Raw genomic sequence first — 14,988 nt, forward strand, 5'->3', positions numbered from 1 at the left:
CTTTGACTAATTTAGATACCTAAAATACCCCTTCTTTTGATTATTTCATAACAAGTTAATATAATATAAAAATCTTGTATTTTAGTCCTTAAAATTAAATATTACTTGATTTTTGATAGATTTATTTGATTTTTTTTTTTGTTTATAGATTTATTTGATTTTTGTTCGTTCTGAGTAGCACCCCCTAATTGGTATCAGAGCCATAGAGATAATGTAAATTAAAATGAGAAAAATAGATAATTATTATAAATTAGAAGAAGGAAGAGGAAGTTATATATTTTTAAAATTTATTTCTAATAAATTAAAAATAATGACATTAACAATAGTTAAAGATTTACCTAAAGAGATAAAAGAATAAATATTAGAAAAATTAATAATAGGATTGATAAAATAAATATATATGTATGAAAAATATGTATGAAAAAATTATTAAAGAATATGAAGATGAAGAGATTAATTTATATTATAAAGAGAAGTATGAATAATAATACAGATTTGAAATTGAATAAGTTACTTTTAAAAATGGAAAAAATACAAGATATAATGTTAATACAAGAAGGAATAAGAGTATAAAATAAAAGACAATTAATAAAATTAAAATGTGAAAGATTAAGACTTGAGAGTAAATATTTTTATACTGTAAAAGAAGAATTGGTAAATACAGATATAGTTAATAGAAGATTTGAAATAATAATAGAAAAAAAAGAAGATAAAAGATGTAAATTGACTTATATGTTAGAAAAAGGACCAGAAAAATTTAATATGTCAATAAGTGAATATATAGAAGGATTAAAATCATTAATAAAAATGTTAATAAATGATATATAAGACTTAAGAAATGAAGTAAGAAAAACAAGAAATGATATAAATATATTAAAAATTGAAATTAGAGAAATAAAAGAAAATAATAAAAACAAAGAAAAGAAAATAGATAAAAAATTAATAGACAAAGAAATGATTCGAATAGGAAAAAAAACATATTGAGAAGGAGAATATAGTAATAGAAACAAGAAGTATGGATGATGAATTTAGAAGGAATATATTACCAAAAATATTAGAAGAGGAAGAAGAATATAGAGAAAAAATATTAGGAAAATTAAAAGTAGAAGAAAATGAAGATAAAGATTAGATTCACTAATAGAAAATCTTTATCAATTAATTCTAACTAATATAAGTAAACAAGGAGGACCTAATCCAATAAGAACTTCTAAACAAGATTTAGATGAAAGTTATGCACCTATTTATAATAAACATATAGACAATTTTATAATAAAGTAAGAGATAGACAATCACCTAAATGAAATAAATATAAAGACATGTTTGAATTAAATGATAATTATGATAAACCTATTAATCATGGGAGGAACAAAATTAGATTTAAATTGCAAAATAGATACTAAAAAAACCTTATTAACTTGGGCATATTTAATGATATTTTTCTTTTTATATAATAAAGATGACACATGAGAAAATATTGAAAGAAAAATAGATTTTTTAATAGCATCATTTGAAGGATATATTAGAAATTTGTGGGAATGAATAAGTAATGATACAAAAACATTAATAAAAATAAATATACAAACAGAAATAATAAAATCAGATAGACAAAGTATATAAAAGTTAGTACAATATATTTCAGATGAATTTTTAGGAGAAAATTGGATAAGAAATGTTGAAAGAGAAGAAGTAAGAGAAAAAGACAATACTAGAATTAAACTAATAAATTTAAAAATATGTGATATGTGTAAAATTAAAGAATATACTTGTGAATTTAGAAATTATTATTATGTTTAATTTTACAATAATGAAAATCAAGAAGTATACCGAGATATATACTATAATAAATTACCAGGCTTGTGGGGAATATATTTTAAAATAGAATTTGAAAAATATGTTAGAGACAATGCTGGAATATTTAGAACTTTAAGTTTAAGAATAAAAATTTTATTTGAAAAACTTACATATATATGTCAATAAAGACAATTATTGAAAAAATCAGGAAAATTAACTAGAATATATTGTGAAGGTATGAAAAATCCTACACAGTAGGGATGTAATCCTGAAAGAAAGATTAATAAAAGAAAATAAAAAATTTTAAAAAATTTAGAAATTTTAATAAAAAATATATAAATCCTAGAAGAAAAATTATAAAAGAAAAAAATATTTCATATGGTCGACAGAAAAATAAAAGTTATTAAGAAAAATAAAAGCTAATGTAAATGTTGGAATTGTGGAGAAATCTGTCATACAAGCCCTGATTGTGATAAAAAGAAAATTAAAATATTATAAAAAAAAATATTTGAAAATAAAAGATGAATTAAGTGAAATATCAGATATTGAAGAACATTATAATCAAGAAGTTCATATAAGTGAAACAGAGGATGATGAATCTGAATCTGAATAAGAAAATAGAAGAAATAGAAAGTAATAATATAAATATACAAAAATATGAAGGAATAGAAGGATATGGATTAAAAGTTATCTTTGATAGCAATAAATCTAGAAAATTACAAAAATTATCTTTAGATTTAAAAATAGGGAAATGGGAAGTCTTAAATAAAATTTGGAAAAGAGAAATAATAGCAATAAATGAATATCACAAAATAGAAAAAAATTATAGATGTAAGAACAACATATGGACAACATAATTAAATCTTTTAGCAAAAAATACGGTTGGAGAACTATTAACAAATGTTAGTAAAAAAATGCAATATGTTTATTTAGTAGGAATACAAATAATGTTTAAATCATTATTTAGAGAAGGGATAGACTCACACTTAACTATAACCTTACATGATGAAAGAATCATAAATTTAAAAGATAGTCATTTAGGAACAATACAAAGACATCTGACATATCAAAAAATAATGTTTACATGTTACCCAAAATATTGTGTATCATTGAAAAATAGAAATTTTATGAAATTTTAGGATTACATTTTAAACTGTATAGGGATGATATCATGCAACTAGGTGATCAAATTATAACTATAGAGTCTAGAGTTTTATACACATTTACCAATTCTAATTATGGAAATATTTATTCCAATAAGTCATATATTGAAGTACATGAAGAATGTAAGGATATTAGTAAAATAATAGAACAAAATAAACAAATAAGTTTAATTTCGGAAGAATATGAATTTAGTATAACAATAAATAAACATGAAATAACAGAATTAAATGAATGAGAATGTTATAATAATATAACATTTAAGGATGGAAAATTAATCAAAAAGTCTTAGAATAACTAATAAAAATCAGTTAGAAGAATTTACTAATATAAAAAAAGTAAAACTATATAGGAATACTGGAAATTTGAAAATAGAAGGAGAATATTATAATGGAAAAAAAAATATAAATGGACCAAATATATTAATAGATACAGGAGTTAGTGAATGTCACATAGCTTCAATAAGAAGTAAAGCATTAATAACTCGTAAAACTGATCTATATAGATATGTAAATTTTAATGGACGGGTACATATTACAGATTTGGAAGTCAAAGTACCAATAAAAATAAGAGAAATAAATCTTTTAATACTGTGTTATATAGATAAAAATATGAATATAAACCCCCACATACTTTTAGAAATGAGTTTTCTATATGGATTAGAAGATTGTAATACAAAAAGAGAAGGATTATATATAGTCCATAATGGACAAACTATATTATGTAAAAAGAATTAAATGAATAATCAAATAAATTTTTCATTTGTTGTATATATATAAATTATTATTATAGAAAAAAATATAACAACTTGTGCTTTAATGGATATAGGAAGTGATATAACAATATTTAAATTTTTTTTGATAAAATGATGGAATGATAATAGTAACATAAAAATAACTGGAGTCATAGGAGAAAATACTCAGATAATAAATAGTGCCGATAAAGTTAGTATAATTCTTGGAAGTAAACAAGTTACAATAAATAAAATTTATAAATATGATAAATTAAGGTGTGATATATTGTTAGGAAACGACTTTACACAACAATTTCAATATTATATACAAAATAATTATATGATAATGATACAAACATCTTGCGGATATTTATTAAAAATTCAAAGAGAATTTAAACCTTACAGAGTTCAGCCAGCCTAGCATGGTGATAAATGGGAGAAAAAACCAATCATATTTAATGAAATAAAAAATAAAAGAATATTGTATAAAAAAGTTTTGAAAACGGGAATAGAAATAAGTATAGAAAAAATTATTGAACAATTAGAAAAAGTTTATGCAGAAAATTCATTGTTATTTTGGAAACCACATCACCCAAAAGCCAAAATAGAATTGACAGAAAATGTCATAATAAGAGTCAGATCAATGATGTTTACTATACAAGATACATAAGAATTTAAAAATCAGATAAAAGAATTATTTAAACAGAAACTTATTAGATCTAGTAATGGACCTTATAGTAGTCTAGCCTTTATGGTTACAACACATTCTGAACAAATTAGAAGAAAAGCTAGAATAGTTATAAATTATAAAGAATTAAATAAATATATTAAATTTGATGGATACTTTTTACCAAATAAAGAAGTTTTAATAAACCTTACAAAAGGAAAACAATATTATTCCAAATTTGATTGTAAATCAGGATTTTGGCAAATAAAAATGGAAGAAGATAGTATATAATATACTGCATTTAGTACACCTCAAGGGAAATATGAATAGTTAGTAATGTCATTTGGATTAAAAAATTCAACACAAATATATTTTCAAAAATGGATAATATATTCAAAAAGTTTAATGAATTTCTAATTGTTTATATAGATGATATATTAATATGTTCTAGCATTAAAGAAGACCACAGAAACCATTTAATCCAATTCATAAATGAATGTGAAAAAGAAGGAATCGTACTTTCTAAAAATTAATCTATAATAGAAAAACAAGAAATAGATTTTCGTGGATTGTCAATATATAAAAGATGAATAAAATTGCAGACTCATATATCTAAAAAAATAGAAAGTTTTCGAGATAAATTAGAATCTAAAAAATAAACACAAAATTTTTTAGGATGCTTAAATTATGTAGAAGGATTTATTGAAAATCGGGATTTATTGAAAATCTTTCTAAGAAAAGACATAGAATACAAATTTTACTTAGAAAAATAAATACTAAAGGATGAAATGAAGAACATGCAGAAATAGTTAAATCATTAAAAGAAGAATGTAAAAATTTACTAAAATTAAGATTAACAGATGAAAAAGATTATTTAGTTGTTAATACTAATGCCTCAGATAAATATTGGGCAATAATATTAAAAACAGATTTAAATGAGATTTGTAGATATTCAAGTGGAATTTTTAATTGAGCAGAAATAAATTATATTACTCATGAGAGAGAATTGCTAGAAATTATTAGAGGGATAAAAAAGTTTTCGTTATTCTTACTATTCAAGAAATTTACTGTTGAGACTGATAATTCTCAAGTTGTAAGATTAGTCATGAATAAACTACCATCAGAAGCTCAATACAGAAGGCTCCATAGATGACAAGCTTATTTAACACTTTATAATTTTGATATAGTTCATATTAAAGGAGTTAATAATTTTCTTACAGATTTTCTCAGTAGAAATATAGAATTTGCTGATGGATAAAGCTAAAGTCATGGAGTTATATCAATCTATCATATATATACAAAAAATGACAGATTTTCTTAAAAAAGAATATGAAGATATAAATATTGGAGCAACACAGATCTCAGAGATATTTAATTCAAATATAAAAATATTGTTGAATATCACTACTGAGCATCATAAAGAAGCCATAGAACTAAAAGATCAAGTTGATACTATTGCAGCACAACTAAAAGATATACTGCCTAAGACAGATATACTAAAGAGTTCAGAAATGAGTTTTCCAAATCAATACCAAACAGGGATAGTTGGAAGCAGCAATGAACCCAAACGTGATAATGTACCAATTGATAAAAAAGGAGATTCCACGTCTGTATCATCAACCAAAAAAGTGATGATACATAGAGATAAAAGAGATTCCAAAATTATCAGCATCATAAACCAAGACGATACAATCTCTTTAGATCCAAAAGAAGAAGAGTATGTCAAAATAGTCAGAATTGTTTATGAAATAAAATAAGTGATTCATATTTTATCTTTCTAGGAAATAATGTTTATCCCAAAATAACAGACATGGAACTTCATTTATAAAAATTATGGCAGATTATGGATTTATGGATTTGATATATCCAGGAAAAGATCTTATTGAAATTTCAAAATTTGACGACATATTTATAAAAGAAATATCCAGATTTGCCAAGGGACGAAGACTATATTTGAAATTTTATTCAATTAGTTCCGAATATGATGAAGTTGTTTACTATCTAGTTAAACACATAATTTCAATTGGATATGTTACAACCAATTTCCAAATAGACGTTACAGAGAATGATAGAAAAGTTACAATAGTGACAAAATCATGGATCGACATAGAAGAGCATTTGCAATTAAAGCCATATACAATATTGTTAAAAGTTTGTTTGATAAAAAATTTTCATACTTGTGCCAATATGAAAACTGGATGTTGGTATCAAATGGAGGACATGGAAAATTAGAAATCTTGAAGGACTATATTACAAAATTCGAAATACATCAATTTTTAGGATGTCCTACCACTATAAAAGAATCTTGCTAGCTAAAGGAGTGCCCCAACTCCATGTGAAGACATAAAAAAAAGATAGCAATAATAAAGAAAGACGCTCTTTGGATAAAAAGTTGGAAAAGCATGTGGAGATAATGAAAAAAGAGGACAATAATAGAAAAAATCAGATGATGCATGTGAAGATGTAGGTCCAAGGAGGATAATAATAGAAAGGCAAGTATACATTTGCTGATATACTGAATGATGTAATAAATCAATAATAGAGCCTCTTATATTTGTATAAATAGAGGCATTATAATAGAAAGAAATCATCTTGAAATCAAAGTATCTTCTCTCAAATTGTAAGCTCAATTTGTAGTGGAGAATCAACATTTCCTAAACCAATTTTTCTCGAAATCTCTTTGTACCAAATAGAAGTCTTGTATAAATTCTGATCGAAATAAAATTTTCATATTTTGATATCAATATGAGTTTCTAAATCTTTATTCCCATAAATTCTTGAAAGATCTAATAGAAAGTTTCCTTGTTATTTTAGCAAAAAGAAAGTTCTTCTTTAACAAAAGTCTAGAATTTTATTTTTTAGAATTGATACAGCGAGAGCAAGAAACTGAAATAGTAAAGATTCCGTGAATGCAGGAGACCGTTGAAGGAAGCAATTTACATATTCAGAACTCAAAGGTCACTCGATTCTAAGAATAAAGATCCAGATCAAATCTAAGGTAAAACTATTAAATTTTTGTTAAAGTTAGAATAAATCTTTTTAAATCTTAGATAATCAAAGGGATTAATTGCATGATTTGATGATTATTTGTATGATTAAATGTCAAGATACACAATTAAAGGATTAGATAATTTATTAGAAAAAATAAAAAATATTTATTCCCAATTAGAAAATATGGATGCATTTTCTGAAGAATATAATATATTAAATAATAAATGTGAACAATATGTTGCAGATTATTTCAATTTATTAGATCATAGAATGAAATTATATTTAAAAATTCAAAATAGAATATAGTTTAAAAAGATTGGGATATATGTTGCAATATAGAAATAATCATTTCATTAATGGCAATATAGAATTTTCTATGAAAAGGAATAGTAATAGGTTAAATAGAAAAATTCCCCGTTGATTTTTCGCCATATCGAAGCATACGATGCTCAAATTACCGAGAGCTTCCATATAAACTAGACTTGGAGAATATTTGATTGAAGTTTATGGCTTGTGGTATGTGCACATACTATGCCTTTGTAGACTTGGATTCATTTGCCGAGGCCTTGAAGATTATCTATAGTTGACATGCTTAACATAGGCCTATAGAACAAAAATAGTTTCTATGTCATTTTGTAGTTCACTACTATTGCATCTTCAATGCAATAATGTGCATTGTTATACATGTGGCAAGTAAAATGGAGTGAAAGCATCTCTAATGGGGTAGTGCACTGACTGACCACAGAATTTTGTTAAATAAGTGAAACATTTTAGCCGTCTATTCTTAAAATGGACAATAACGTTCTGATAAGGGACACACATCCTTAAAATCGACGTTCTTAAGACCAAAGATTGAGACACTTGACTACTTTTTTAAAAATAAAAGTAAGTGATTTCTTTATGCTATGCTGCTTGTTGAAGTGCAAACTAGTCCATTTGTTGTGAATAACTTCTTTCAAACGGACTTCTAGAGGATACAGAGAAAGAGTGAAGATGAATCATTTAAAAAAATAATAAATAAATAAATCCTCCACGAACAAAATAAATAAAAAATACTGATTGCGGGCTTCATGTATAAGAGATGACGTAGAGAAAAAGTGAAGGTGAATTATAAAAAAACTTAATCTATATATATCCTCCATGAATAAAAATTAAAATCGTTAAAATAAAAATCTCACCTTTTATTGCCATGATGTGGCATACTTTTAACGTAATTCACAACTTCATTGAAGATGCTTTTATTTATCTATTTTCATACTTTATTCTCTGGATAAAGGTAAAGTTGATTTCGTCATTTTTAGGAATCACTTTGAAATAAGTTACTATTTGATGAAAAATTAAGCACGAGTACAAAATTTGTCAATCCAAATTGAATGGGTTTTCATTTTCGAGTCCCAATTTTATAGATGTCATTGGCTTAGATTCTTAGTTTGGATATTTGAAGGCTAAAATGGTTTGATTATATGCTTGTATGATATATTTTGCAAAGAATAGAGCTGCAATGTCAGATGCCATGTCTCCAACAATAACATAGTACCATGGACGGATCCACATGGGGTCAACTGAGTATGATATAACCAAATTGTGTAAAATATGCGAAAACTAAATCCTCACATGCAAATCTAAATCTAAACTTAAAGGGATGTATTTAATTGAAATTTTTAAAGAATTATTAGGACTTCAAAAGTTTAGAAGTATTCAATGTAAATTCTCTCTCTCTCTCTCTCTCTCTAGAATTGTATCAATTTGTTGAAGGTCATTTAAGTGGTTGGGGCCTTTCACAAATGGTATAAGTTTGGTGATAGTCGAATTTTGGCAAGGTCGCATGATGAACGAGTTTATAGAATAATATTGACCTTCTATACTTTGGGATGGTTGTTTTTTCACCATACAATCAAGGGCGGAGCCAGGATTGACATTTAGTGCTGGTGCAATTTCGTCCACGCCTAACATCAAGTTTTTAGTCATGAATGTAATGATGATAAAAATATAAAACAATATTACGACAATACTAAAAATGACCTTCAAAGCCACCCGGCCTTTCCGCCATCCATAATAGAAAATTCAATCAATAGAAATCGTATTCATTTTCTTTGAAATAATCTCTTCATTCCATCTATGTATTTAAACATTATATCTATTAAGATTTAAGAATGCTTTCAATTCACGGTGCAATTCAAATAGCAATAATTCTTGGAAAATCTAGAATCAATTCACAAAGTAAGCAATTAGCAACTCATAGTCACAGAATTACAAAATGTTTTCATAGTCACAGAGAGGTAGCATTAGCATTTAGCAATATGGAATGGAAGCACGCTTCAGTCATAGAGACGGAGTAAGCAAACTCACAGTCACACTCCTAGTCACAGAATGCATCGAGACTTCAGCAAAGTTCAAGACTCATCGAATTAGGCTCGAGGGCTTCACAAGCTTGGGGCTTCTAGGCCTAATTTCAAAAGCAATTCAATACCAATTCAAAACTTCAAGCAATTCAAAAGTAATTTCATATGTTAAAAAGAAGAAATTACAACAGTACACAAAACACAAAGCAAAATAAGTAACTAACAGAAAAAAAGTTAAGAAGACTTGAGTGCGGTTTAGGAATCAGAATCAAGGAGCTTTACCTTCTTCTTCTGCCGTCGAATTGTTGGTGCAAATGTAGATTCGAAGGACTGCTGCCGGCTGCCGCGTCTCGAGAAGTTCAAGGGCTTGAAGGTGCTACCTGACTTACGTCTAGGGTTCGCATTGTGGAATCTTCCTTGAGCGGCAGATTGAAAAGTACAAAGTCGAGGCCGACGGAGACAGGAGAGTGGAAGTGGAACTTGGGAACAATGAATCAGGAATATTGAATGGGTTGAAAATTGAATTGGAATGAAATGTATTGGGTTAATGAATCATGAATGGTATTGGAAATTTGGGCTTCTTCAATTTTGGTTTTGGACATTACCAATGTGTGGGCTCTAGCTTAAAAAAAAAGGGGCTAGAATTTCGTTGTTCCCAGAATTTCAGTGTGGGCATATGCCTGCATTGATCCTGAATGGGCTACGCCCCTGCATACAATGCTCAAGTTATGGAGAGCTTTCATATATAACGTAAACTAGACTTGGAGAATATTTGGTTGAAGTTTATTGCTTGCGGTATATACACCTGCTGCACCTTTCTGTAGACTTGGATTCATTTGCCGAGGCCTTGAGGACTCTATAGTTGACATGCTTAACACAGGCTTATAGAACAGAAATAGTTTTAATGTTATTTTGTAGTTCACACTTCACTACTAGTGCGTCTTTAACGCAACAATGAGCATTGTTGTACATGTGGCAAGCAAAATAAAAAGAAGAGCATCTCTAATGGGGTAGTGCATTGACTGATTGTAGAATATTGCTCAAATTGTGGAACATTTTAGTTGTCTATTCTTAGATTGGACAATAAGGGTTTGATAAAGGACATTCACCCATTCTTATAATCGGCTTTCTTAGGATCAAAAATCGAGACATTTGATTACAATTTTTAAAGAAAAAGTAAGCAATTTTTCTATGTTATGCTTCTTGTTGAATTGCAAACTAGTTCATTCGTTGTGAATGGTTTCTTTCAAAAGGACTTCTACGTGATGTAGAGAAAGAGTGAAAATAAAATAAAATAAATGTATATATCCTCCATGAATAAAATAAACAAAAATATTGATGGTGGGCTTCATCGACAAGAGATGACGTAGAGAAAGAACCAAGGTGAATTATGATAAAATTAAATCTATATATATTCTCCATGAATAAAAATTAAAAATTATTTTTTTTTTTTTTAAAAAAAAGCTCACTTTTTATTGCCATGATGTGGCATACTTTCAACATAATCCACAACTTCATTGGAGATGCTTTTATTTATCCAGTTTCCGTACTTTGTTCTCTAGATAAGGATAAAGTTGATTTCGTCATTTTTAAGAATCACTCTCAAATAACTTATTATTTGATGAAAAAATGGAGTACGAGTACAAAATTTGTCAATCCAAATTGAATGGATTTTCATTTTCAAGTCCCAATTTTATGGATGTCATTCCCCACTCCCCCATCTTGAAAAAAAAATTTCTTCTTCTTTCTATCTCACATTTCTCTACTATGAAAAGATCGTGTATGAGAACTTTTTAATTGATGATAATTTATGAAAGATTACTATTTTTTGTTGAATATTGAGTGTGATTTTTTATTGAACTTATTTTTTCTTATTGAAGCTATATATTGTTTACTATTTTATAGATGTGTTGGAAATTATCATGGTAATTTACGATTTCTAGTATGCATACTGGAACAACTTCGTCTTTCAAGTTCTGTACCCTATTCATTTTTCTTGGGAAAAGCTGTGTGTTTTCTATATATACCTGCAAATCCTAGCCAAGACATGTGAGGATAGTATCCCATAAATTTTTCTTTTGTGTCTGCATGGTCAATGAGAATTCTGGGGGTATGAAATTAATTGCCTTGTGGTCATGTATGTGTATATCTGTGTGTTTGTATTTCACAAGGTTGTGGCCTTTTGAAATAATTCATGATTACGACTTTGATTATTTAACACTATATATTTTTTGTCCTCTCCCACTCTCGCATTTTGTTGAATATTGTGTGTATTTTTTATTGAAACTCTGTTATAATATTCAATGTTTAACAAACAATTGAACAAGGATTCGATCATTTTCTGTGATTTATTAATGTGCATATGTGTAAGAATGAGTCGTTAAAGAAGAAGTAAAAATTTGTGGCTTATGTTAAACATATTTATAAATTTTACCCAGAATCTATAAAATCCATGAAAATCTTTTAAAATCTACAAAATAGAAATCCATTCAAATCTTATGAAATTTATTAAATTCTATCAAATTTCACACATTCCTCGAGAATTTATAAATATTAAGAAATCTATTAAATTCTGAAATGGGGACACCCCTGTTAGTTTTTTATCCCACTAATGAATATGTGGCTCCGTCCCACATAGTACTAAAATCACAATCAAATTTGGGAACATATTAAAGATTGGCTGGGAATAAAAAGGTCAACGACGACAATACTTAGTGCATAGAAGTGGATGAAAAAAAAAGCGCGAGATACATCTTGGCAAGCTAAGGCCAAGAGAAATGCATGGTCTATCATATTTGGATGGCGCGGAATAGAATGATTTCTAAAACCATGTGTTCATAGCATTGTAAGGCAGATTAAAACACGTGTATACAAAATTATGTCCTCTGTATATACTAATATTTTGGTTCATTTTGAGTCTCAAGCAGTAGATGTATACATCTTTTTCGCTTGTATGTATTTTGCTTTGTCCGAGTATACTCGGTGCACTTGTATATACTTGATCTTGTTTGACCGATTACGCTCCGTGTACTTGTAAATAATTTTTGATCGAGTTTAGAGGAAAAAGAAAAAAGAAAAAGAAAAAGAAAAAGGTGACAATCACGTTTTCACTGTCCGTCTGCTGTGCTCTTTTACCAATTAGGTTTTAGATTCCATTTGAAGAATCTGTCCTCGTGCATTTTGTCTATTACAGATCTGATTCCTTGTTATTTCCTCCTCCCGGCACAACAACACGGTATATTTCTTGATGATGTTCAATGCATTTCCATTTTCGATTATTTCAGATTCTTGATTCTTTCTTCTTACAAATTGTTTCTGTAAATATGTGTGTTTACCCAAAAAAATAAAAATAAAAATGCATCTTTCTTAAGTTTCATTATGGGTGTTTGATTTTAGAGGAATTTATTCGGCTTATTTACGATGTTTACAAAATCACATTGGTTAATAGGCTGATAGAAGCCAGAGATCTTTTATTCTTTACTTTTTATCTTCGCCAGAAAATATGGCGACTATGACCCGGCTCCGCTACTCTCCACTTACCGGCCATTATCGCCATTTCACTCACACTCGTCATTTGATCAATTTCGCCCCCAGATTTGCTGGTAATACTTCCCCCAGCACCATTTCCCTTTGCACTGAAACTAAACCGTTAACCGATTCGACAGTCAAAGGTTATATCGCCTGTGCTGGTGGTGGTGGTGGGGTTGGACGTGGTGGTAGTGGTGGATATAGTGGTAATGGAGGTTGGAGTAATGGTGGAGACTCTGAAGAATCCAAGTCTTCGTTGGATGGTTTCGGACCAATTGGGGCTTTTCTACATGGATGGAGGTCGAGGGTTGCGGCAGATCCGCAATTCCCTTTTAAGGTTCTCATGGAGGAGTTGGTTGGTGTTAGTTCTTGCGTTCTTGGTGACATGGCATCACGTCCCAATTTCGGTCTGAATGAGCTTGATTTCGTGTTTTCAACTCTAGTTGTTGGTTCCATTATGAATTTTGTTCTCATGTATCTCTTGGCTCCAACTATGTCTTCGAGTCAGAGTCTTCCAGCAATCCTCGCAAATTCTCCTACAAGCCACATGTTCGAACCAGGCGCCTATAGTCTGTTGAACAGGCTTGGTACATTTGTATACAAAGGGACTCTGTTTGCTGCCGTTGGATTTGCTGCTGGACTTTTTGGAACTGCTCTTTCGAATGGATTGATAATGACGAGGAAGAAGATGGATCCAAATTTCAAGACACCAAATAAGCCTCCACCTACAGTTTTGAATGCTATTACTTGGGCAATTCACATGGGCCTTAGCAGTAATTTTAGATACCAGACTTTGAATGGTATTGAGTTTTTGCTAGCCAAGGGAGTTCCGCCAGTGGTATTTAAGTCATCAGTTGTGGTTTTAAGATGCTTGAACAATATAATTGGAGGGATGTCATTTGTGATATTAGCAAGGTTGACGGGATCACAGAGCGTTGATCAAAATAAGGCATGTACTGTCAATGAAGGATCAGCCGAAGAGGGAGATAATCTGGTGAATGAGGCTGCTGAATTGCAAACTAGCGAGGCTACGTCCAAGTAATCTCCCCTTTGTTCTATCTTTTAATCTTTAATAAAAAGAATTTGCTTGCGTTTTGAATGAGAAAAGACAGTATATGTTGTCATTATGTTTTCCATAAACCTATGAATTCGTACTTGGGTTTGAATTCTTGTGTTGATGGGACCAGACGATTAACTGGTCTCAATCTGCTATTTTAGTCAATGTGAAAGACGAACATTAAGCTTATTTCTTGCACATTATCAGAAAAATCTTAGGGAAAATTGTAGCTGCGGTACAAATCTTTTACTTTTATGTAGACTTGATCTAACCCTTTACTTTGTGACACTTACGGTACCAATTCTTTCAAAAATTAGCACTCGAAGTCCAAATAGATGGAAACCTTCCGTTTGATTGTTAGTTGACCCCCCAAAAAAATGAATCTGGACTTCTTTTACCAATTAGGTAAGGGTAAAATTGTCTATTTCTCACCCCCGACCAATCACAACCAAATCCATGCCCTGCCCGAAACAAATTTAGCTCCACCATCTTTGCCATCACACATCGCCAACAACATGGTTGTGGACTCGACGTTATTCTCCTGCCCTCCCTCTCAAATACAACCCATCACAACAAATCTAAACTTTAAAATCAGTTACACATGGATGTACGAACTCAAAATCTCAAGACCCAGAAAAGGAATTAGATTCTGAAATTTATCTACATTATGGATTTCAGCACAAACTCAAACCAATTAACCAATTATTTTGAACTTGAT

At 29.0% G+C, this 14,988-nt stretch overlaps 1 protein-coding gene and 1 long non-coding RNA gene across 2 annotated transcripts; one reads left to right on the forward strand and one right to left on the reverse strand.

The window, feature by feature from the left end:
* Positions 1-9,515: 9,515 nt before the first annotated feature.
* Positions 9,516-10,269, reverse strand: LOC111374769. Its single transcript, XR_002699203.1, has 2 exons — positions 9,968-10,269; positions 9,516-9,789 (listed from the first exon to the last, which is right to left on the reverse strand). It is a non-coding gene; the product is annotated as an uncharacterized LOC111374769 (long non-coding RNA).
* A 2,516-nt stretch (positions 10,270-12,785) lies between these two features.
* On the forward strand, positions 12,786-14,459 carry LOC111374776 (protein RETICULATA-RELATED 3, chloroplastic-like). Its single transcript, XM_022997512.1, has 2 exons — positions 12,786-12,920; positions 13,183-14,459. The coding sequence occupies exon 2, from the start codon at positions 13,188-13,190 to the stop codon at positions 14,253-14,255; it is 1,068 nt and encodes a 355-aa protein (XP_022853280.1). The 5' UTR covers positions 12,786-12,920; positions 13,183-13,187; the 3' UTR covers positions 14,256-14,459.
* Positions 14,460-14,988: the final 529 nt, after the last annotated feature.

Source organism: Olea europaea, unplaced genomic scaffold (assembly GCF_002742605.1).
Source record: "Olea europaea var. sylvestris unplaced genomic scaffold, O_europaea_v1 scaffold1289, whole genome shotgun sequence".
In the NCBI taxonomy this organism is placed as follows: Eukaryota; Viridiplantae; Streptophyta; class Magnoliopsida; order Lamiales; family Oleaceae; genus Olea; species Olea europaea.